The 23,018-nt window shown below is 40.9% G+C and overlaps 1 protein-coding gene across 4 annotated transcripts in view; it reads left to right on the top strand.

Moving 5' to 3' along the window:
- Positions 1 to 23,018, top strand: part of SORCS1 (sortilin related VPS10 domain containing receptor 1) — a 630,965-nt gene that overhangs the window by 413,697 nt on the left and 194,250 nt on the right. For all 4 annotated transcript variants that reach the window (XM_075534299.1, XM_075534300.1, XM_075534302.1 and 1 more), the window contains exon 5: positions 3,790 to 3,863. In XM_075534299.1, the coding sequence (XP_075390414.1) occupies positions 3,790 to 3,863 (74 nt within the window). The remainder of the gene's footprint in view (positions 1 to 3,789; positions 3,864 to 23,018) is intronic.

Raw genomic sequence — 23,018 nt, 5'->3', positions numbered from 1 at the left:
TTGATGAACCATAGGGTTTTCGTTGGCTGCCTTACAGAAGTAGATTAGTAGGCATTTCTCTTTCTTCTGTCTGTCTGTCTGGAAGGTCTGCTGGAAGGTCTGCTGAAACCTGTCCAGCAGCACTCAAGCAAACAACAACAAAAACCAAAAAACCAACCCCACTGCCATCTCTTTGACTCCAACTCTATACAGGACTTCAGAACCATGGTGGTGTAGTAGTTCCGTATAGGGCTGCTAACTGCAAGGTTAGCAATTCGAAACCTTAGCAGCCACGCCATGGGAGAAAGTGGAGACTTTCAACTCCCATAAAGCGTTACGCTCTTGGGAACCCCCAGGAGCAATTCTCCCACATCGTATGGGGGGGGGGGTATGAGTTGACATGGACGCTGCAGCAATGGGTTTTTGTTTGTTTGCTTGCTTTTCTGTTTTTGATACAGGATTTCTGAGAATGTGTAAATCTTTCTGGAGCAAACAACATCATGGTAACTTATAAACTTTCACTGACGAGTAGGAGGTAGCTGCACATGTGGTCCATTGGCTGGTAATCAAAATGAGGTCTCTTGTAAGAAAGGCAATATTTCTATCATGCAGTACCAAGTCTTCCTCACACCTAAAAAAAAGACGTAGAAGAGTATTATTACGTGATAAAAAAGAAATGAGTGGTCGAGGTAGGCAAAATATGTAGAGGAACCTCAAATGCATGTTGCTAAGGGAAGCTACTCCAAAGAATCTACATAGCATGATTACAACGACCGTCATGTGTCCCATAATGTTCTGTGGACTAAGGTGCTAGGTGATTAACATGTGTGTAAATACCAGTTCTAAACCACCTTCATTCCTGAGTCTGGGATTTGCATGTAAGCTGGATGAATGACAGCTGGCTGTTGTTTATTTCTAGCATCAGTCAAATACTTGTCTTAGTATGAAATAAATAGAGTGTAACATTCTACCTCTGTTGCTGCGTTGGTAGGCACCTCCAAGTCAGTTCCCATTTATGACTTTATGTGCAGAAGAACAGAATATAGCCAGACCTGGTGCCCTCCTGCCAGGCCTTACTATGTTTGTATCCATTGCTGAAACCTGTATCAATCCATTTCCTTACCATTGTCATCTCTTTTTTCAGCCCTCTATTTTACCCCCAGGGACTGGTCCATCCCTCCTCTTAAAATGCCCAAGCTCTAAGGAAGTGTTTTCACATTACTTCTTCCTAGATTTGTTCTTTCTTCTGCCAGGCCACATTATATCTCGTGTTCTTTTTCAGCAGCATAATTCAAAGGCAGCAATTCTACTTCAGTCTTCCCTACATATAAAAAAGGTTACAGGTTACAAAAAAGCTTTCAGGTAAATTAAAACCTCATTAACATACAGTAGAGCAATAATACTGTTTTGATGCCGGCCTCAAAGTAGTGTCCATTTATTGGACGCTATTCAAACCCTCATGCACACCTCAACATTTTAATAGAATAGACTTTCCAAGGATTGGGTTGATAAATGGATAATGTGCTTGGGCCATGACTCTATGACTTTCCAGAAAAAAACAAAGCAAAATGATGTGTTTCATTCTGTCTTGAAAGAAGTATAGCCAGAATGCTGCTCAGAAGTGAGGATGGGAGACTTTGTGTAATGTACTTTGGACCTGGACCTGTTATCAGGAGCCCCTGGAGAAGGCTCTCATTGTTGGCGAAGGAGAAGGGCAGTAAGCGAGGAAGATCTTTAAAGAGATGGGTGGACACAGTGGCTCTAACAATGGACTTATACAAAACAGCAATTGTGAGGATGGTGCAGGGCCAGGCCGTGGTGTTTCATTCTGTTGTACACCGGGTCACTATGAGTCACAACAACTTGATAGCACCTAACAGTAACAGCAAGAGAGTACAAGATCCGTGGTTGTCAGAGGGAAGGAGGGGGCCAAGGATGGATAGAGAGGTCACAGGATATCCGTAGGGCAGTAAAATTATTCTATACGACACTCTAATTCTACACATATGTCATTATGCTTTCAGGTTCCTGGTGATATAACTATGTACACTGTACAGTGTATCAATATGTTTCCCCGGTATGTGTTTGGAACACATATACCATCAGAATGCAAGGTGTTAATAATAGGTCAACCAGGATGCAGTGAGGAACTGTGTACTTTCTACACAACTTTTCGAGAAACCTAAAACTGGTCTAAGAAATGAAACCAAAAAAAGAAAAGGCATAGAAATCAATCGCCCCAGCTATTCTTTGGCTGCCTGCCCAAGTTCTGCTGTTGAAGCCATTCAACCTGCTTGCTTTAATAACCAGAAAAGTCAGCCTTTTTTTTTGTATTAGATATATTTTCCTCCAAGAGACACAATGCTGCAGCAAGCTCTTTCAAGGGTCAGCAAATACGCAACTGGAGTTCAGTTGTACCTTGGACGTGCTTGATGCATTTGCAGCATTGTTGAGTCATTTGGTGAATCATTTGACCCCTCGCTGAGTGCTGGGCTTGGGGAGAGTGGAGAAGCCTTGGAAACTGGGAAACACAGAGCAGCGTGACTCACCAGCCATTCTCTGTGGGAGTTGGCAGTGAGATTTTGGAAGATAGGGGTGTAAATGGGTTCCAGACCAGGCTTGTAGAAGAAAGGACACATTCCGATTGATTCCAAGTGGTAATTTTTGAAGCATAAAATGTGGCCATGAGCCCATGAAAACCAAAGCATCCAAAACAGTAGGAATCTACAGTTATTTCAGAGGAAACTTCTGGAGGCAGACAAGAGTTCCCTGGTGCTGAAAAGTTGATCCGAGAACAGCAGCAATGGCAAGGGAGTGAGAGAGATAAGGATTTAAGAGAAGGGAGTTGTATTTGGGAAGGTCAGTGCCCATCCCACAAACCATGATTCTGTGGAGGACTGAAGGCAGAGTCAGCAGGTTTGGGGATGTCCTGGCTGTGTAACTCATTGTAAAAGGACCATGATCAAAAGTCCTGTAACCCCGGGGTGGTGCAGATGAAATCAGATAAACACTCTGAGGCCCCTGGATCATAGAAAGAACGTTGTCTGTCTCTTGTCGTCGCTGCAACCTGAGCTTCCTGAGCTCCCTCTTCACACGGGCGTCTCTTGGTCTTCAGGATCAGCGCTGATCGCCTTAATTTGCAAGCTGGCCTTTCCCCAGTTGCCTAAACCTATTCATCTGACGTTATTTTATATTTACCAAAACAGGACCTTCGCTTTAGCTAGACATATTCATACCTTTCCACTGGAAATTGTTCTAGGCTGGGCCATTTTTTGTTGTTGACATTTTGGCATTTTGACAGCTGTCATTCTTTCAGATCCCAACTGTGGCTCCACAGCCTCAATCAGCTGCCTTTGGAACCTTTGTCCTCTGCCTCCCTTTCTCATTGACCGCCACATGCATTTCTCCTTGTGTCCCGTAGGCCCAGGCTGCACTGTGCTCACCAAGAGTCTAGGGTTTTACAGTTCTTTACAGCCCCCACCATGCTTTGCCACATGCTCAGTCAAGCGGCAGAGCTGACGTTGTCACCAGGCAGAACTGGGTTCTACTACTCACCTGGTGTGTGATTTCCAACCAGCCACTTCATCTTTCTGAGCCTATTTTCTCAACTGTAAAGTGAAGGTATTAGTAAGTGCCTTGAAGATTTTATGTGAGGACTGGAGGTGGTGTATATAATGCACTCACCTGTCGTGTGGCAAGTTCTCCCTAAATGGACGATATTAGCTTTATTTCTGTTGATTATGTGAATTGATGTGTGTGGAGTCCACATGCCGCAGGATCATGATGCTGAGTACTTTCTCTTCTCTCCAGTTATACAGCTCTGCCGAGTTTGGGAGAAGGTGGCAGCTTATCCAGGAAGGGGTCGTACCAAACAGGTTTTACTGGTAAGTTGTACTCCATTTCGTATCACATTAGCATAGCCCCTGCTGGGCGAGCAGTCAAACTTTATTTCCACCTAGATCTTCTACACAACCACAACGTCTGTTGTTATCGGGCCTGACCAGGGGCCAATGGGAAGGAATGTGACATTGGAGTAATACTCATTTTGAGGGCATATTAAACGTGTGCCACAAATTTCTAAGTAAATGCCGGAGAGGTCATTGAAATTAGCATCCATTGGGTGTTCCGTCACAGTTGCTTGGTTCCATTTCAGGGCCGTGCAAGACTGACATTATAAAAAAAAATTATAATGGCAATGTTAGTAAAATAATTAAATTATACAAATATACATTATATGAGTTTTTAAAGGAGGCTTTTGGGTTAAATGAGTAGCTATGATTTCCTCTAAAATAAATCACATCCCCACTCCTTATTTTAAGTCATCTTGACCCTCACCTCGTTACGTCGGAGGTGTACAGTATGCTCACTATTTAGTTATCTTTCTGGAAATGTTCTATGAATTATCAGATGTGCATATGTGTGTGTTCATGGAACAACTTTTAGTTTGTGTACACTGCTAGGTCCAAGCTGTAATGCGTCCCATGCCTTGTTATCTTAAGGGGACAGGGTTTTAAAAAGTTGTCTTCATTTTTAAACAGCTGTATCACATATCTAAGGATGCAGATGGGAATCAGACATAATTAGCATACAAAAATAAGCTGCATATGATGATGTGAGGTGTTTTTCGGGGAAGAGAAATCTAAAGAGAAAGGAAGAGAGGGAAGCAAATGGCAGAGAAAGGAGACAAGGAGAATAATTTCTTTTAAATCACCTCAGCATCTACTCATGAAGTCAATTTCAGTGCATACGGACCATATAGGACAGGCTAGAATTGCCCCAGGGGGTTTCTAAGACTGTAGATCTTGATGGGCGTGGCTCCATATCCTTTGGGTACCATATTCAGTCATTGAAGTTGCCTTTGTCGGTATAGCTGGATTGTATCCCTACTCAGTGTTTTCTGCTCTGACTTCACGTGTGGAGCTTTTATAAGAAGGAAGCAGTTCCTTAGGCTTTTGTTAATACAGCTGGCTATTAGAAAAGACACAGCACAGCAAATGCACTCTCTGTCTGTCTGTCTCTGTTTCTGACACACATCCCTATCGCTTGTCCCCGAGTTATTGCTGAACATTACTGCCTAGTCCATTTCTGACTTTAATTTTGTTACTGCTTTTTGGTAGTTTGTTTTATGGACAGCAGGTCATTATTGCCCTTTTTTCCCCTTCTCCCAGTAGTTTAGTCACTTGAAAAAGCTCAGTTTGAAAAATCAATAATAAGACACTGGAGCTCTGTCCTTTTCCTATCTTGGGCTCTGCATACTGGGAATGGGATGGAATCCAATCATGTAGCATAAAACAGAACAAATCAAACCCTATTCTATCAAGATAATCTCTGTTCATCTTTTGCTCAAGCTGTGAAGCAGCCTATAGAACATTTCTAAATTCATATCATCATTCACTATCAGTTTATGGTGAGGTGACAGTAGAGAATCTCGTAATTTAGAGTCAGCTTTTCTGAAATACTTCCATATCTCTATTTTCCATTTTAATTCAACCACAGCATTTTAGAGTAATATTTAACTCTGTGTTCTTACTCACCTCTTAAAATTTGGAGTTTACGAATCCCATGGATATTACTACCATGCTCTTGTGCTTGCCTACTTCCTGTCCCCATTCTCCCCGGTTATACTCGTTCACTACCTATCCTTACTGGAATACTGAAAAAGCTGTTTCATTTTCCTCCTACTCAGCCCCACTCCATATCACTGGCTAAGAAATTTCTAAGTGTTTCTTAGACCAAGTGTTTGCTGTTTCTCAATGCTTTCAACATAAATAAGAAAGAGTAATAATAATTTAACTAGAAAAGTGGGTGAAGGGAGATGTCGGACAGGGCAAGATATGACAAAATAATAATAAATAAATTATCAAGGGTTCATGAGGGAAAGGGAGCAGGGAGGGAGGGGAAAGATGAGGAGATGAGGCCAGGTGCTTAAGTGGAGAGCAAATGTTTTGAGAATGATGAGGGCAATGAATGTTCAAAGGTGCTTTACACAATTGATGTATGTATGAATTGTGATAAGAGTTGTATGAGCCCCTAATAAAATAATTTAGAAAAAAATAATTTAACTAGGTGTATTTCATTTCTCATATTACTGCATTTTGGTTAATCAACAGAAGTTAGTCAATTTACTCTAACCTACTAAGATATAAGGCGCGTTTTTCAGTACTTTTTAAATGCAGTTTTTGTGGTAGAAATTAAGTGCCTCTGCTGATATTCTAGTTGGCTTATATGCGAGTGTATGTGGTAATCACAGAATTTCCAATTCTATGTGTTAAATTAACAAAAGACAACATATTGTAAGCACTGATTAATCTATGGCCTCAGAGTTAGCATATCCATTATCCAATCTATAGATAGCTTTGGGTAGCATTGATATTTTCACAATGTAAGTCTTCTTATCTGTGAGCATGGTACATTTTTCCACTTATGTAGGTCTCAGTGTCTTGTAAAAGTATTTATTTAGTTTTGTTCATCTAGGTCTTCTGTATTTCCAGTTAAAAAGAAACTCATGAAAACCATACCACTAATCTATTAGAAATGGTGTGGATTCTGTGGATTTTTTTCACAGTCAGCTAATGTAGAGGAGACTAACTAGTTTTTATATATTGACCTTATATCCTGACACTTTGCTGAAACTTTTTCTATTACTATAAGTAGTTTTCTAATTGGTTCACCACGATTCTGTGTATATATGATCATGTCAACAACAAATATAGTTTTACTTCTTTGCCAATTTAGATGCCTTTTATTCCCTTGCTTTATGTTCAGGCTAGCATTTCAAAAAGTTAGCACTGACTTAATGATATTGAGTTTGAATTTTGGGGGGGTATGGTTCTATGATATTATGGAAGATTTTTTTAACAAATTGCCTCAAATTTTTCTCTGCTTCTCCAATTCTTGAATTTTTTGTTTATATTTTTTAATTTATAAATCATTTTATTGGGGGGGGTAATACAATTATTTTTTAAATCATTTTATTAGGGACTCATACAATTCTTATCACAATCCATACATATATCAATTGTGTAAAGCACATTTGTGCATTCATTACCCTCATCATTCTCAAAATATTTGCTTTCTACTTAAGCCCCAGGCATCAGGTCTTCATTTTTAACCCTCCCTCCGTGTTCCCCACTGCCTCATGAACCCCTGATAATTTATAAATTTTTTTGTCATATCTTGCCTTGTCCAACATCTGCCTTCACCCACTTTTCTGTTGTCCGTCCCCCAGGGAGGAGGTCAATGTAGATCCTTGTAATAGGTTCCCCCTTTCCAACCCACCCTCCCTCTATGTTACCAGTATCGTTACACCACTGGTCCTGAAGGGATCATCCGCCCTGGATTCCCTGTGTTTCCAGTTCCTATCTGTACAAGTATACATACTTTGGTATAGCCAAACTTGCAAGGTAGAATTGGGATCATGATATTGGGGGAGCAGGGAGGAACATTTAGGAACTAGAGGGAAGTTGTATTTTTCATCATTGCTACATCCCACCCTGACTGGCTCATCTCCTCCCCTGGAACCCTCTGCAAGGGGATCTCCAGTGGCCTACAAATGGGCTTTGGGCCTCCACTCCGCACTTCCCTCCTCATTCACTATGGTAAGATTGGTTTTGTTCTGATGATGCCTGATACCTGATCCCTTCGACACCTTGTGATCGCACAGGTTTGTGTGCTTCTTCCATGTGGGCTTTGTTGCTTCTGAGCTAGATGGCCGCTTGTTTACCTTAAAGACTTTAAGACCCCAGACACTATAACTTTTGATAGCTGGGCAACATCAGCTTTCTTCACCAAATTTGCTTATGCACCCATTTGTCTTCAGTGATCATATCAAGGAGGTGAGCACACAATGATATGAATTTTTGTTCTTTGATGCCTGATAACTGATCCCTTCGACATCTTGTGATCGTACAGGCTGGTGCACTTTTTCCATGTGGGCTTTGTTGCTTCTGAGCTAGATGGCCGCTAGTTTACCTTCAAGCCTTTAAGACCCAGATGCTATATCTTTTGATAGCCAGGCACCATCAGCTTTCTTCACCACATTTTCTAATTCACCCACTTTGTCATCAGTGGTTGTGTCGGGACGGTATGCATCCTAGAATGCCAATTTAATAGAAGAAAGTATTCTTGCATTGGGGGAGTACTTGAGTGGAGGCCCAATGTCCTTGTGCTACCTTAATACTAAACCTATAAATATGTGTGCATAGATCTATTTCCCCATCCTCATTTTTAAATATATTTTCATATGTACATGTGTTTATCTAGACCTCTATAAATGTCCTTTGCCTCCCAGCTCTTTCCTCTATTTCCCGCTCATACAATTCTTATCACAATCCATACATACATCCATTGTGTCAAGCACATATGTATATTTGTTGCCATCATTTTCAAAACATTTGCCTTCCACTTGAGCCCTTAATATCACCTCCTCATTTCCCCCCTCCCTCTCCATTCCCCCTTCTCCCTTGAACCCTTTATAATTCACAAATTATTATTATTTTTCATATGTTACACTGTCTTACATCTCCCCCGCCCTCTTCTTTGTCGTCCATCCCCCAGGGAGGAGGCCATATGTAGATTCTTATAATCACTTTCCCCTTTCCACTTCACATTCCCTCCACCCTCCAGGCATCGCCATTCTCACCACTGGTCCGGATTCCCTGTGTTTCCAGTTTCTATCTGTACCAATGTACATCCTCTGGTCTAGCCAGATTTGTAAGATAAAATTGGGATCATGGTAGTTGGGGGTAGGAAGAATTTAAAAACTAGAGGAAAGTTCTATGTTTCATCGTTGCTACCCTGCACCCTGACTGGCTCATCTCCTCCCCACAACCCTTCAGTTAAGGGGGTGTCCAGTTGCCTACCGATGGGCTTTGAGTCTCCACTCTGCACTGACCCTCATTTACAAGGATATTATTTTTTTGTTCTTTGATGCTTGATACGTGATCCCTTTGACAGCTCGTGGTCACACCGGCTTGTGTGCTTCTTCCATGTGGGCTTTGTTCCTTCTTAGCTAGATGGCCGCTTATTTATCTTCAGGCCTTTAAGACCCCAGATGCTATATCTTTTGATAGCCGGGCATCATCAGCTTTCTTCACCACATTTGCTTCTGTACACGTTTGTCTTCAGTGATCGCATCAGGAAAGTGGGCACCCACTGATATGATTTTTTCTTCTTTGATGTCTGATAACTGGTCTCTTCCATACCTCGTGGTCAGACTGGCTGATATGCTTCTTCCATGTGGGCTTTGATGCTTCTCTGCTACATGGCTGCTTGTTTATCTTCAAGTCTTTGAAACTCAGACGCTGTATCTTTTGATAGCTGGTCACCATCAGCTTTCTTTACCGCAGTTGCTTATGCACACATTTTTCTTCAACAATTGTGTCGGGAAGGTGTGCATCATGGAATTCCGATTTAATAGAACAACGTGTTCTTGCATTGAGCAATTACTTGAGTGGAGGTCCAATGTCCATCTGCTGCCTTAATACTAAACTTATAAATATATGCACATAGATCTAATTCCCCACCCTCCTATATAATTATATTCACATATGTACATGCCAGTATTTACACCTCTATAAATACCTTTGTTCTTTCCTCTATTTCCTTTTACTTTCCTCTTGTCCCACTATCATGCTCAGCCTTCATTTGGGTTTCAGTAATTTCTCTCAGTAACCTTGCCCTTGCTGAATCCCTACCAGGCCTCTCACACCCTCCTTGACACTGATTTTGGATCCCTTTTTGCTCCCCTGTCCCTGGACTGGTCAGCACAACCTCCTTGCCCCACCTCCTTCTCTCCCGTGTTGCCCCAGAGTCATTAGTCTGTGTTGTTTTCTCCTCCAGACTACTGATCCAGCCCATCTTATCTAGATAGATCTGTAGAGACAATAATATGCACCATAAATCAAGCCATAGCAAGATAGGTGATGAATGAGAACATAGCAATGACAGCAAAAAAGAAAACTAATGACCCATAAAAGAATAAATTAATTAAAAGAAAAAAATTAAAAGAAAGAAAAACCTGTAAATAGATCAACATCTGATTTTTGGTCTCTAGGCGTGTCCTTTAGTCAGGTCTGATGGAGTGCTACACTCTGGCCCCAGAGCCTGTCCTTTGTACTCCCTCGGGGCTCCCTGCTCCGCTTGCACAGTTGCTTTGATGCAAGCCTTTAGTGTTTGCCTCCGCGTCGCGAGGTCAGTCTGGGCCAGTTCCGACCCTGACTTTCCAGTGTTGTCTCCCTTAGGACCCTGGGCCAGCAAGGGGCAGCATGTCTCATAGTGGGATCAGCCATATGGTCCACTCTGTGCATTGGCTGTTCAGAGCAAGGATATCGTCCTCCAGGCCTGGTTGGCCAGGGTGTGCTCCACTCTCTTCCTCCCCCTTCATTTGCTCCCATGTGCTCTGATCAGACATGCCCCTCCCCTAGCTGCAGCTTCAGTGCCATCCTCTCAAGTAAATTCTTCTGGGGGAGGGGCAGTTGTCCACGTAGCTGGTATGGGGGCCGAGCCTACAGGCCCCTCCATTTATTGCTTATTTTTAACAACTTATTTCTTTTAAAAATCATTTTATTGGGGGCTCTTACAGCTCTTATCACAATCCATTCATCCATCCATTGTGTCGAACACATTTGTACATATGTTGCCGCCATAATTTTGAAAACATTTTCTTTTTATTTGAGGCCTTGTTATCTGCTTATCATTTTTTTAACCTTCTATTCCCCGCCCACCCTCCCTCATGAATCCTTGATAACTTATAAATTACTATTTTTTCATATCTTACACTGACTGATGCCTCCCTTCACCCACTTTTCTGTTGTTTGTCGCACTCAGGGGGGGGGTAACTATATTTTGATCATTGTGATCAGTTTTTCCTTTCTCCCCCAACCTTTTCCCTGCCCTCCTGATATCGATAATCTCACTATTGGTCCTGAGGGGGTTTATCTATTGTTGGTTTCCTGGTTTTCGAGCTCTTCTCTGTACCAGTGTGCATCCCCCGGTCTAGCCAGATTCCTAAGGTAGAATTGGGATCATGACCGTGGGGGAGGAGGAAGCATTTAGGAACTAGAGGAAAGTTGTATGTTTCACCGCACTCACCACTGGTCCTGAAGGGATCATCAGTCCTGGATTCCCTGTGTTTCCAGTTCCTATCTGTACCAGTGTGCATCCTCCGGTCTAGCCAGATTCCTAAGGTAGAATTGGGACCATGACCGTGGGGAGGAAACAGTTTCAGTTCTTGTAGTTGGGTCACTCGCTGGAGTCATCTTGCTTCTTTTCCTTTCTCCTTATTAACATGACTTGCTGTTCTCTCTAGTCACCAAGGTAGCCATGGCTTACATATTGAATTTATTATACCTTGAGTTTTTATTTTGTTTTATTTTAATATATCCTCATAATGGTTTGAGTCTACTATTCTGGTCACTAGGTTGGCCCTCCTGTGTCACTTGCCACCTGTCTTTTTGGTGAATCTGGGAGGGAATGCAAGTGTTGGCACAAATGTTCCTCTTGTATTACAGAACTTGTTAATTTTTTCACCCTGGTGACACCTTTTCATCCAAGCTACATTTATGTAACTCCACGTATATAGGTATATAAAATATGAATATAGATTTAATAATTATCAATAATAAGTGATAAGGAAATGTATTTTAAAACAATTTTGGAGAGTACATAACCAGATGTGGTGAAGAAAGCTGATGGTGCCTGGCTATCAAAAGATATAGTGTTTGGGGTCTTAAAGGCTTGAAGTTACACAAGTGGCCATCTAGCAGAGAGGCAATAAGCCCCCATGGAAGAAGCACAGCAGCCTGTGTGATCACGAGGTGTCCAAAGAATCAGGTATCAGGCACCAAAGAATAAAAACAAAGCAAACAGAAAAACACTGTTGAGAACAAGGGTGCCAGAACAGAGACCCCATATCCATCAGTGGATAATAGGACCTCCCCTCAGAGAATGGTCACAAGGAAGGTATGGGTCAATCATGGTGAAACACACAATAGTCCTGTGGTTCTTTGAGGCTTCATCACCCCCCGCCCCCACTATCATGATCCCAGTTCTACCTTTAAATTCTGGCTTGACCGGAGCTTGTACACTGGTACAGATAAGAGCTCGTGACACAAGGAATCCAGGTCAGATAAACCCCTCAGGAACAGAAATGGGAGTAGCAATACCAGGAGAGTACGGGAAGGTAGGGGTGGAGGGGAGGAAGGGGGAACCTATCAGAATGATTGACACATAGTCTCCCCCGCCACCCCAGGGATGAACAATAGAGGTGTGGGTGAAGGGAGACAGCGGTTGGTGTAAGATATGAAAACAATAATAATTTATCACTTATCAAGGGGCCACAAGTGTGGGAGGGGAGGAGGGAGGGAAAAAAAAGGAGCTGACACTAAGGACTCAAATAGAAAGTAAATGTTTAGAAAATAATGATGGCAACATATGTACAAATATGTTTGATACAACTGTTGTATGGAATGTTGAAAAGGGTGTAAGAGCCCCCAATAAAACAATTAAAATTTTTGGTATGCCTATAATTGAGCATTTATTAAAGACAAACAAATTTGTATACTAATGAAATAACCATTTATTTATTTAGTTTACTTATGTTTTCCATAAAAAATTAAACTTAAACATTTAATATGGTGTATGTGGTTGTTATGAGTCAAAATTAATGGTTGTTTTTGGATTGGGGGCAGAATGTACTGTGTCTTCAACATTTTTAAGCATTGATTGATATTTTATCATCATCAATGCTGAAATGCTGCTTCACATAAATTTGTAGTACAAAGTAGAAGGAATATGCTTAGGGTCATTTCATAAATTGTTGGTAATTTTGCCCTGGTCCTAAGCCAAAATTTTTTAATGTTTTTGTTGTTGTTGTTTTGTGTTTTTAGGAAATCCAAGATGTAAAACTACGTTGCTTGATAATGACAAATAGAACATTTAATAACAGATGACTAACTTTTTTCTTTTAATTTCAATTAAGTATGACATATAAACCCTATTAGTTTTGTTTTCATGAAAATGTGTAGGGGATTATTTCTAAAACTGTGTCTCCAGGCACTTCAGATAATCAATTATAACTTACAATTAAGTCTATGGAAAGGTTATTTTCAACAGTAAAATCATCTGTAGCTATAAACATTTTTAGTGAACCATTTCCACCGTATTCTTATGTATGTTACATTTTTAGTAAAAGATTTAATTTTATCTTTTAACATAAATATGTTGTAATTTTAACTTAAAGCAACATGTTTAATTTTTCAAAAATATCTAATAAATAGCAGTTTTGAAAGCCATATATCATTATGAAAAAATGATCAATTTTAAGCAATCTATAAAACAATACAACTTCATCTTTCAATTCTAATTATCTGTTTAAATTTCACCCTCGTGAGAGCTGCCTTACTGCTTCATGTAGCAATAAGCTTGGGTAGCGGTTGTACATGTCTTTGCAAAAGTTTTGAAAACAAACAACTCTTAAAGACACGGATATTTTTACTATAAATTCTTTTATTAGGGCTCCTACAACTCTTATCACAATCCATCCATCCATCCATTGTGTCAAGCACATTTATCCATTTGATTCCATCATCATTTTCAAAACATTCTCTTACAACTTGAGTCCTTGGTATCAGCTCCTCATTTTTCTCCTCCCTTTCCCTCCCTCCCTCATGAACCCTTGATAATTTATAAATTATTATTATTTTTTCATGTCATGCACTGTCCTATGTTTACCTCTACCTCCTTATCTGTTGTCCATCCCTCAGGGAGGGGGTTATAGGTAGGTCATTTTGATCGGTTCCCCCTTTCTACCCCCACCTTGCCTTCTTCTCCTGGTATGACTACTTTCAATATTGGTCCCGAGGAGTTTATTTGTCCTGTATTCCCTGTGTTTCAAGCTCTTATCTATACCCATGTACATGTTCTATTCTAGTCAGATTTGTAAGGTAGAATTAGGGTTATGATAGTGGGTGGGGGAAGCTTTAAAGAATCAGAGGAAAGCTGAATGTTTCATTGGTGCTATACTGCACCCTGACTGGCCCATCTTCTCCCCACCACCCTTCTGTAAGGGGATGTCCAAATTGCCTACAGATTGCTTTGGACTTTCACTTTGCACTCTGCCTCCCATTCTGCGCCCCTCCCCCCATTCCCATTGACATGATTTTTTGTTCTGGCTCTTTGATGCCTGATACCTGATCTTGTCGACAATTCATGATCACACAGGCTGGTGAGGTACAGCTTTTCAAAAATTATTTACTGCTTTTAACAGTTTTATCAATATACAATTCACATATCTTACTTTTTTTCAATCACATTCATAAGAGTTGTGCAACCATTACATGACCAATTCCCATATACTTCTTCTTCCTCGTACTTGGTTATTATTAGTGCTCTAATTCTTGCCCATCTCCCCTGCCATGGTCCCTTTGAAACTATTAATCCATTTGCTGTCTCTATAGGTTTACCTATCGTGGGTTTCATACACAGTAAAACATAAAAATAACAGAATGAAAAAGGAAAACTCTCAATTAAGTATAAAGTTGAAAATATAAACCTCTGGAACAATTATATATTGGATCAAGAGGGAGATCAATTGACCAGATGTCCCATTTGAACCTAACTACAACTATAGTAATATTCCTTACAATATTGTCTGTCTTATAACAAGGGCTTTCTCATCCCTGGTTTGGAATTAGAGGGATTTGCCCGAGTCATAATCTACATGGGGAATCCTGCAAGTGGGTTTGGGTTTGATTGTCATCCATAGCCTTCTGCAAACTGGGTATTTGGAATATAGGCGTGGTAAACAGAAAGGTTATTCCCAGGTTGCCCCCCCCCCCCCCCCCCGCCCATAGTATCTGCCAAACCTATGGTGCTGCTTGCTAATACATGGTCAAAGGCCATACAGTTGGAGGTCAACTGCTTAAAAGTTATCTCCCCGAGGGTTGTCAGCATCTAGAGCAATCAGACCCCACTGTCTGCCCCACCCTAAGTAGTCCCTACTCCTTTCTGATAAGTATATAAGATTGTTCCCCTCAAGGAGAGTCCAAAGACAAGGTCAAGCTAACTCAAGGAGGATCAAGGTTAGACTGCCATCTTGACGTTAGAAGCTGCCTATCTTGTCACATGTATACCCCTAGTTTCTCCGCCTCCTATTGCATGTACACACCTTACTTGTCCCCCTCCTGTTGCATGTATGCCTATGGTACAACCCTTCCTGTTATGATGTAATTAGGGGTCTTGCATGTCCCCTAAGTGTATATAAGCCATGATTGCAATATATTCACCCTCCCTGTCCGGACCTGGCTGCTGAGATGATGGCCGTCCAGGAGGTGAGCAATTTCCTGCCTTATCTTGTGAGCAATTTCCTGCTTTATCTTTAATTTGACCCTTCAATTACACAGTCGCCTCTTGGACCCATTCAATTATGGGAGCCTGTACCCCACATGTAGGCTCTACTATCATTCCCTTCTCTGGGCCTGCTTTTCATTATTTACAGGTCCTGGATCATTTCAGCTGGTACACTTCTTCCATTTATACTTGACACCTACTTAGGTGGGTATTTGTTTTAAGACAAACGGTTAAGACCCAGATGCTAGTTTCCCTGATAGCTGGGCACCAGCTGCTTTCTTCCCACACTTTGCTCTAGCACCCATATCTTCAGTGATCATGTCATGGGGACACTTATTGAGCAGGGAAGGACATGGCTTTTAATGAAGTTAATGATTTTGATGTAGCACAATACCTAACATCTAAATTTGGTGACTTTGGGGAGGCTATGAGTGCCTCCTGAGGGATCATGCAATGAATACAAGTGTTATATTTGTTGCCACCAACTTCCCCTTTTGCTTCACATCCAACATTCTCACCACCCATTGCTCCAGCATTGTCTGCACAGACTCCAGTGGAATTTTTCCAATGTAAGTCTGTGTTAGTCAAAAATTCACTTTGAGATATATATCTTCCAAATGAATACAAAACAGTAATTTCTCATTTATGTTTTATTAACCTATCTTACATAAGTCACTGTGTGCCATGTAGGAAATATCAGCTGTTTCATCTAACTGAATTAAAAATGTTAAGCTGCCCTTAAGCCTGATGATAGATTGTGGAAATCAGTTATTACTAATTTCAGAATTCCTTTTGGAAACGGTATAGCTCAATAAAAGAATTTTACAAAGTTCATTCCCATACCCTTTCCCATCAACTTCTGATATTTTAAAAACAGCAGGCAGCATGAATCTTCTATCACGTAGGGTTTTTTTTGTTTTGGAAAGTAAACAAGAATTTTCATAAGAAGCAAGTAAACTTTTCATCGACAGTAACAAACTTCTCAAATCTTCATTTTTTTTAATATGAAGATTTTGAAAACCCTTGGCTTAGTATGAAGCTTCATCAACTACTAGCACTCATTGATTCCTGTTCCTATCTTGATAAGGGCTTAGCCTCATGGCTGCAGCTCCTTCACCTCGCACCACCTGGACCTCGGTCACTTCTCTGACTTTCCACTGACAACTTATAATGTCCTCTGGAGCACATTGAATGACTGAGACGAAGAGGAGAAGAGAAGAACAATTCTCATAGTATCGCTTCCTAATGGGGAATTTTATTCAAAGAAATTGACTTATGCCTTAGTGAATAGACTTCATTTATTCAAGTTTAAGTGTCTCTGGATTTCTATAGTGTCTGAGTGGCTGTCTATACTTTAGTTTTGTTCATTCAGAGACCACCTTTGAATGTTGCCTTAGTCAAAAAAAGCTGAGATGTTTTGTGGTTAAGAGTGAGAGATTAAGAATCATATTGGGTTTGTCATAATTCTACTGACAGAGTGTGCTATTGAGCTATCTAATAAATTTTAAGTCTAGTGGACTTCATCTATAAAATAGTCATCGCAACAGTGTCTCCTTCATTTGCTTCTGAAAGGGTTTAAATAAACAATTTAGACTTTCCTTTAAACATGCAATTGTGATGATGGTAACGACTAAGTGTCATTAACCATTATTAAAGAAAAGAATGAGAGGTTGAGTTTTATGAGCTTCTGTATATAGCAATATTTTAAGATTAAAATTTTTAATTTATATTTGCAGTGGAGTTTTCAATGTAGACACACCTTTTAATGGCTTGTTTCAAAACCATGACTTAGAAAAACCAGCATCGTGCTTTACTTTGTAGCCTCTAAAATAGCTGAGAGAGGTGTGGTCCCCAGTTCACTGAATAACAGTTGAGTCATGTTTGGAGCTAAATCTTGGCCATGAAGGTAGAGGACACACAGTACCTGATGTCAAAGCCATTGCAGTTGCTGAGTAGAACTGCACAGGGACCCGATGTAGCAGTATATGGAAGGATTTCACCCCTCCTCACTTCCTGGTAGTCTAAAACTGCGTGGAACATGGAGTTGGGAAGGGAAGAGCAAGGACAAATGAACCTGCCGTTACTTCTGAATAATTTTTGTGTTGCCTGTAACCACTGTGAGCTAGAACCATTGGTACTGAAAGAAGTCCAAGCTGCACTGAAAGCATTAGCTAAAAATAAGGCCTCAGGAGTTGATGGAATACCAAATGAAATGTTTCACCAAGCAGATGGTAAACTGGAAGCGCTCAGGCATTTATGCCAGGGATTTTGGAAGACAGCTACTTGGCCAACAGACTGGAAGAGATCTATATTTGTACTTATTCCAAATAAAGGTGACCCAAAAGAATATTCAAATTATAGAAGAATACCATGGCTATTATATGCAAGTAAAACTTTTTATAAGATTGGTTGTAGAGCTACATTGACTGGGAGCTGCCAGAGGTCACACCAGATTCAGAAGAGGAGACAGAACAAGGGAAGTCATTGATGCTGTCAGATGAATCTTGGCTGAAAACAAAGAATACAAGAAAGACCATCGCTTGTGTTTCATTGACTGCAGAAAGGCATTTGACTGTGTAGGTCATTAAAAACTATGGATAGTGTTGAGAAGAATGGGAATTCCAGAACGCTTCATTGTACTCATGGAGAACCTATACATGGGCAGAGAGGCAGCTGTGCCCACAGAACAAGGGAATACTGCATGATTTAAGATCAGGATATCAGGATTGAAGGAAGGCTTATTAACTACCTGTGATATGCAGATGACACGACCTTGCTTTCTGAAAGCAGGGAGGGCTTGAAGCACTTGATGAGGATTAAGGGTTGCAGCTTTCAATATAGATTAAAATTCAATGTAATTAAACCAAAATCCTCACCACTGGACCAACAGGTAACATGATAAACTGAGAGAAGACGGAAGTTGTCATGGATCTCATCTGCTTGGAGCCATAGTCAATACTCATGGACGCGGCAGGCAAGAGGTCAAATGACATATGGCTTTGGGTAAATCTACTGCACCAGACTTCTTTGAAGTCTTAAAAAGCAAGGATGCAACTTTGAGGACTACCATATACCGGACCTCGTAGTATTTTCAATGGCCTCTTTCACATGTGAAAATTGAACATCGAATAAGGAGGACCAAAGAACAATTGAATTTGAGTGATTTTGCTGGTCTGGTGTAGAATAATGAAAGGGCCATGGTCCATCAGAAGTAAAAAATAGATACAGCCTGGGAGAAGTACGGCCAGAATGCTCTTCAAGGCAAGGATGGCTAGACTTCATCTTGTGTCCTTTGGAAGTGTAGTCAGGAGAGACCAGTTTCTGGAGAAGAGCATCGTGCTTGATAAAATGGAGGGGCAGCAAACAAGAATGCCCTCAGCAGGAGGGGTGGAAGCAGTGGCTGCAACAGTGGACTCCAACATGACAGCAACGATGAGGATGGCTCAGGACTGGTGGCGTGTTCTTCTGTTGTGCACAGTCGCTTTGAGTCACAACTGCCTTGGCGGCAGCTAACAACAACACCATGACCTTCAGAATAAACGACAGCTGCTTGCCTCTTGCCTTCCAATTCTCACACTTACTATTTGGTCAATTCTAAGTTAAAAGCATACCAAGTCAAAAAGCAAACCATTTGCTGTCGACTGTATATACTCAAGTATAAGCCGACCCGAATATCAGCCGAGGCACCTAGTTTTACGACAAAAACTGCATTGAAAATGTGCTGAAAAACTCGGCCTATGCACGAGTAGTTAATTTCTGCTTATGGAAAATCTATGTTTTTCAAAGTAAAACTGTACTCTCTGGTCTTTCAGGAGTGTGTCCTTTTGGAAAGCAGATTGCCAGGAATTCGATTCCTGGGACCCCTGTGTGGTAAAAACTACCAACCTTTCAGATGCCAGGAGAGCACCTAACAATTTGCACGCACCACCTCGAAAGCACGCCCGGTCTGGGATAGACTCTTCTGCTTCATGGACTTGATGAAATACAAAATCACAACAGTCCAACCTTTATAAACTTGGCAACTCAGCTTATCTTTTAAACCTATGCATAGCTTCCACATAAAAGCAAGAATGAACCCATGCTTCCACCTAACATGAATTATCCGTGGTCCAACATGGACCTAAAAGAGGAGACCTATTTCCATGCCATAGTTTCAAAATTTGAGTTGTATTCCTCTTCCATTTGAGTCCTTTGTCCCCTTCCAGTGTCCTTTAACCGAAACCTGGAGAGGTGAGGTCAGCAACTATTACCACATCTTATGCTGAAAAAATAGGGAAATAAAGGAAGAAACATGACTTTTTGAAGGCGTTTCTAGGGAAATGTTCCTAGTGAAAGAGCTTTATTGATAGGTGTAAAAAGATATATAATTGTCCAAAGAGTATAATTGTCCAAAGAGTTACAGCAGTGAATTGCCTAGAGCAATGTATGGCAAGTACAACTGCCCCTCGCCCACCTAGTGCCATCAAGTCAGTTCTGACTCAAAGTGAAACCTCAGGATGGAGGAGAAATACTCCTGAGGGTTCCTGACAGTGCACATCTTTACCGAAGCAGACAACGTCATCTTTCGCCCTCACAACTGGTGGTTGGTTTGATCTCCTACACTTTCTGTTAACATCGAACTCATCATTCCACCAACTAGTCCTCATATGTACTACCAATATACAATTTCATAAAATGAAGGTGCACCATTACTTTATCCACCTCTTGAAAATTTTGTAAGTTAAGCCATGGCATTTCATTAATTTTGAGACACAGATGGATTGGTCAGAATTTAAAATGAGGAGAGGGAGGGTGTGAGCATTTTTGAATTGATAAAATTGGTGATTGATTAAACAAATATTTCTTTAGTTAGGAAGGAATCAATATTGGGGATGATGTAGCCACATGGTTACCATTCAGATGAAAGGTAAGATTGTGTTATCTTAATAAATAACTCTGAAAATACAGAGTGGAACTCTCTAAGCAGGAAGGCAGAGAAGACCTAGAAGCTGAGGGGCTTGGCTCATTTGACTGGTAAGATTGCAGTGTGGAGAGGAGTCTCTGAAACCAGACGCAAGACTAATGAATGCATGTGGGGACATCCTGGTGTGCTTATTCAGCCGAATCTCAGATCCTGGAGATCCTGGAGGTCATTCATGTGACCCCTATGGCCTATAGGAATTCCTTCTATAAAGTGCTGCATAAGTGGCTGGCAGTGGATATTTGGATGTGGATGGGACTTTGTTTATCTGTCCACCCAGACCGATCTTTTTCTGAAGAGACTAACCAGAGTCAATGGACCGGGTCTGCTGTGTTTTATTGTTGACTCTGACACTCCAAATATCAACACCTCCAAAGAGAGCAATCCCATAATTTAAAGAAAGCTGTCAAGATTTCCCAGGCATGGCAAGATGTGGCCTGGGGTTGGGGACAGAACCTGCTGCAGCATTTAGGAGATTTATGGCAAGGGTTTTATATGAGTGAGGAAGTTTAAGGCAGATAAATCCCAAAAGACAAATACTACCAATAATTGAATTACAAAGCCATTATCATGTGCTGAACGGAGCAACTTTATGACTCTATTGTGACAAAATGAAACTTGTTAGAATATTTATGTGCCTGGCATGCCTTCTGCACCACCATCCCAGAAAACAAACCAGCTCTTCCCTGTGCCTCCCACGCACACTGCGTCTTCCTGAGTGATTTAGGAGCCAAGGAACACAAGGTGCTTCGAAGAGAAAAATCCATACTAGACATAGCAGGTAGCCACATCAGGTCCAGCTTCATGTTTGACCTCACATTTCGACAGCTCCTGGGCCCAACATATTTCTTTTGTCAGCTGAAATCAGCCTCTTCCCATCACAACCAGGCAGCCCCAGAATAAACACGAAATCGACCTGTCAGCATTGTTTACAACATGTGAACCAAGAGAGAGTGGGAACATTTCAGTAATAGGGAGCACTATTCTATTCGTAGCATTTTTTTTGGTGGGACTGCGGTTGGGAATAGCTAACTTTTTTTGGTGATGCTTGGTGAAATCCATAAATCAAAATGATGACAACTGAATGATGCAGTAATTCCCTTGCTTTGTATGATGAAATGACAACATGACCAGGCTGTTCCCACGTGATGACATTGACTCAAATTACTAAGTTATCATAGCTTGCTATCATGGAGTGTATCCTTATAAGAAATGGGTTTAATTGAAAACTTTGTATTTTAAAATAATGTCTGGATTAGAGAAAATTGCACAGGTATTCCAGAATTCTTGTATGTTTTCCTAACTTCCTTCAACTTGACCATTTTATGGGGCTCTGGAACACTGATCAAAACGAAGAAATTAATGTTGGCATAATATATCAACAAAACCACAGACTTTATTTGGACTTTCCAGATTTTCTACTGTTTCACTTGATTACAGAGTAGTTGATTTTAGGAAAACTATCACAAAAAGTATATGCCTTTTCCATCACCGCATATCAGAGTGTGTGGTGCCTATGTGTTTTATTAATGATGCTCATTAGACTTCTTGCTTACCATTAACCTTTATCGCTCTGTCACTTGGCCAGTTTTCACTTTTTCAAAGTTGCCCTTTATCCTTGCCCACACCTTTTTTTGTTAGAAGTGAGTCATGAATCTTTCTCTCACTAAAGGGATGGGGAATTAAGCTCTGTTCCTGGAGCAAGGAATGTAAAAATAAATTGCGAGTATGTGTTCAAATCACCAATAATCCAGAAATATTTGCCGAGATATACTTTGCAGCTATTGGGCTTTACCTACCAACTGTAGTGCTTACGAATATCTCCTGAGGGTAATTGTCTATGTCTAGTCTTCCTTCTATTTGTGATATGATATTCTTCTCTAAGGAAAACCTGTACCTACTTGAGTGTTTGCTTATTTTTTTATGCCATTGTTTAATTGCCTATCCAACTGATTGCCTAGAAAAGGGTGAATAGACTCAATTCTAGGCTAAGCCTTAGTCTCTCTAGAGTAGCGCGCCCTCTTTCTCAAAGAGAACACTTTGGCTTGGTTCTTAGCTGGTGCCAACCTCTGCTAGACCTTAAGATGCCACTTGCTTATTCAGAGCAAATTTCGGACCCTCGAATAAAATTCTGGTGTTCTTGGTAAGGGCCATTTAGGATGAAGACATCAGAAAGAAAATACTTAAAAAAAAAACTCCTTAACAGATTTGTTTGATTGGTCAGGAACCTGGGACTTATAGTCCTGTGAAGTCACCCATGCTTGTTCATTTAGACACTATACAAGGCCATCACCATGCAGAGTGGGTACTGTCCAGTATGTGCACACAGACACACACAAAATTGATCTTCCCTGGCTCTCCTCTGTCAGAGCCATGGGGGGGGGGGGGGGGAGGTAGGGAAGAAAGCACTTGTCCCTTCCCCCAGATTAAACAGATTGTATGAAGGGTGCTGGCATGGGTTCTTAACATTAACTTCAATTACTTAAGCCAACAATGCAAATTCTAAGATGGGCCAATTGAAAAGTTTATGAAAAATTTATAACAGGAAATGAAGTCAATATCTTAAATGTGTGAAGCACGCTTATAACTCAATATTATTCTTGCTATTAGGTGCCATAAAGTAGATTCCATCTCACAGTGACCTTATGTACAACAGAATAAAATGTTACCTGGTCCTCAGCCAGCCTCACAGGTGTTGCTATATTTGAGCTCATTGTGGCAACCTCTGTGT

The sequence above is a fragment of the Tenrec ecaudatus genome, chromosome 16 (genome assembly GCF_050624435.1).
Source record: "Tenrec ecaudatus isolate mTenEca1 chromosome 16, mTenEca1.hap1, whole genome shotgun sequence".
Taxonomy (NCBI): domain Eukaryota; kingdom Metazoa; phylum Chordata; class Mammalia; order Afrosoricida; family Tenrecidae; genus Tenrec; species Tenrec ecaudatus.
Note: the sequence above shows the minus strand (reverse complement) of the source record. Positions and strands in the feature narration are given on the sequence as shown.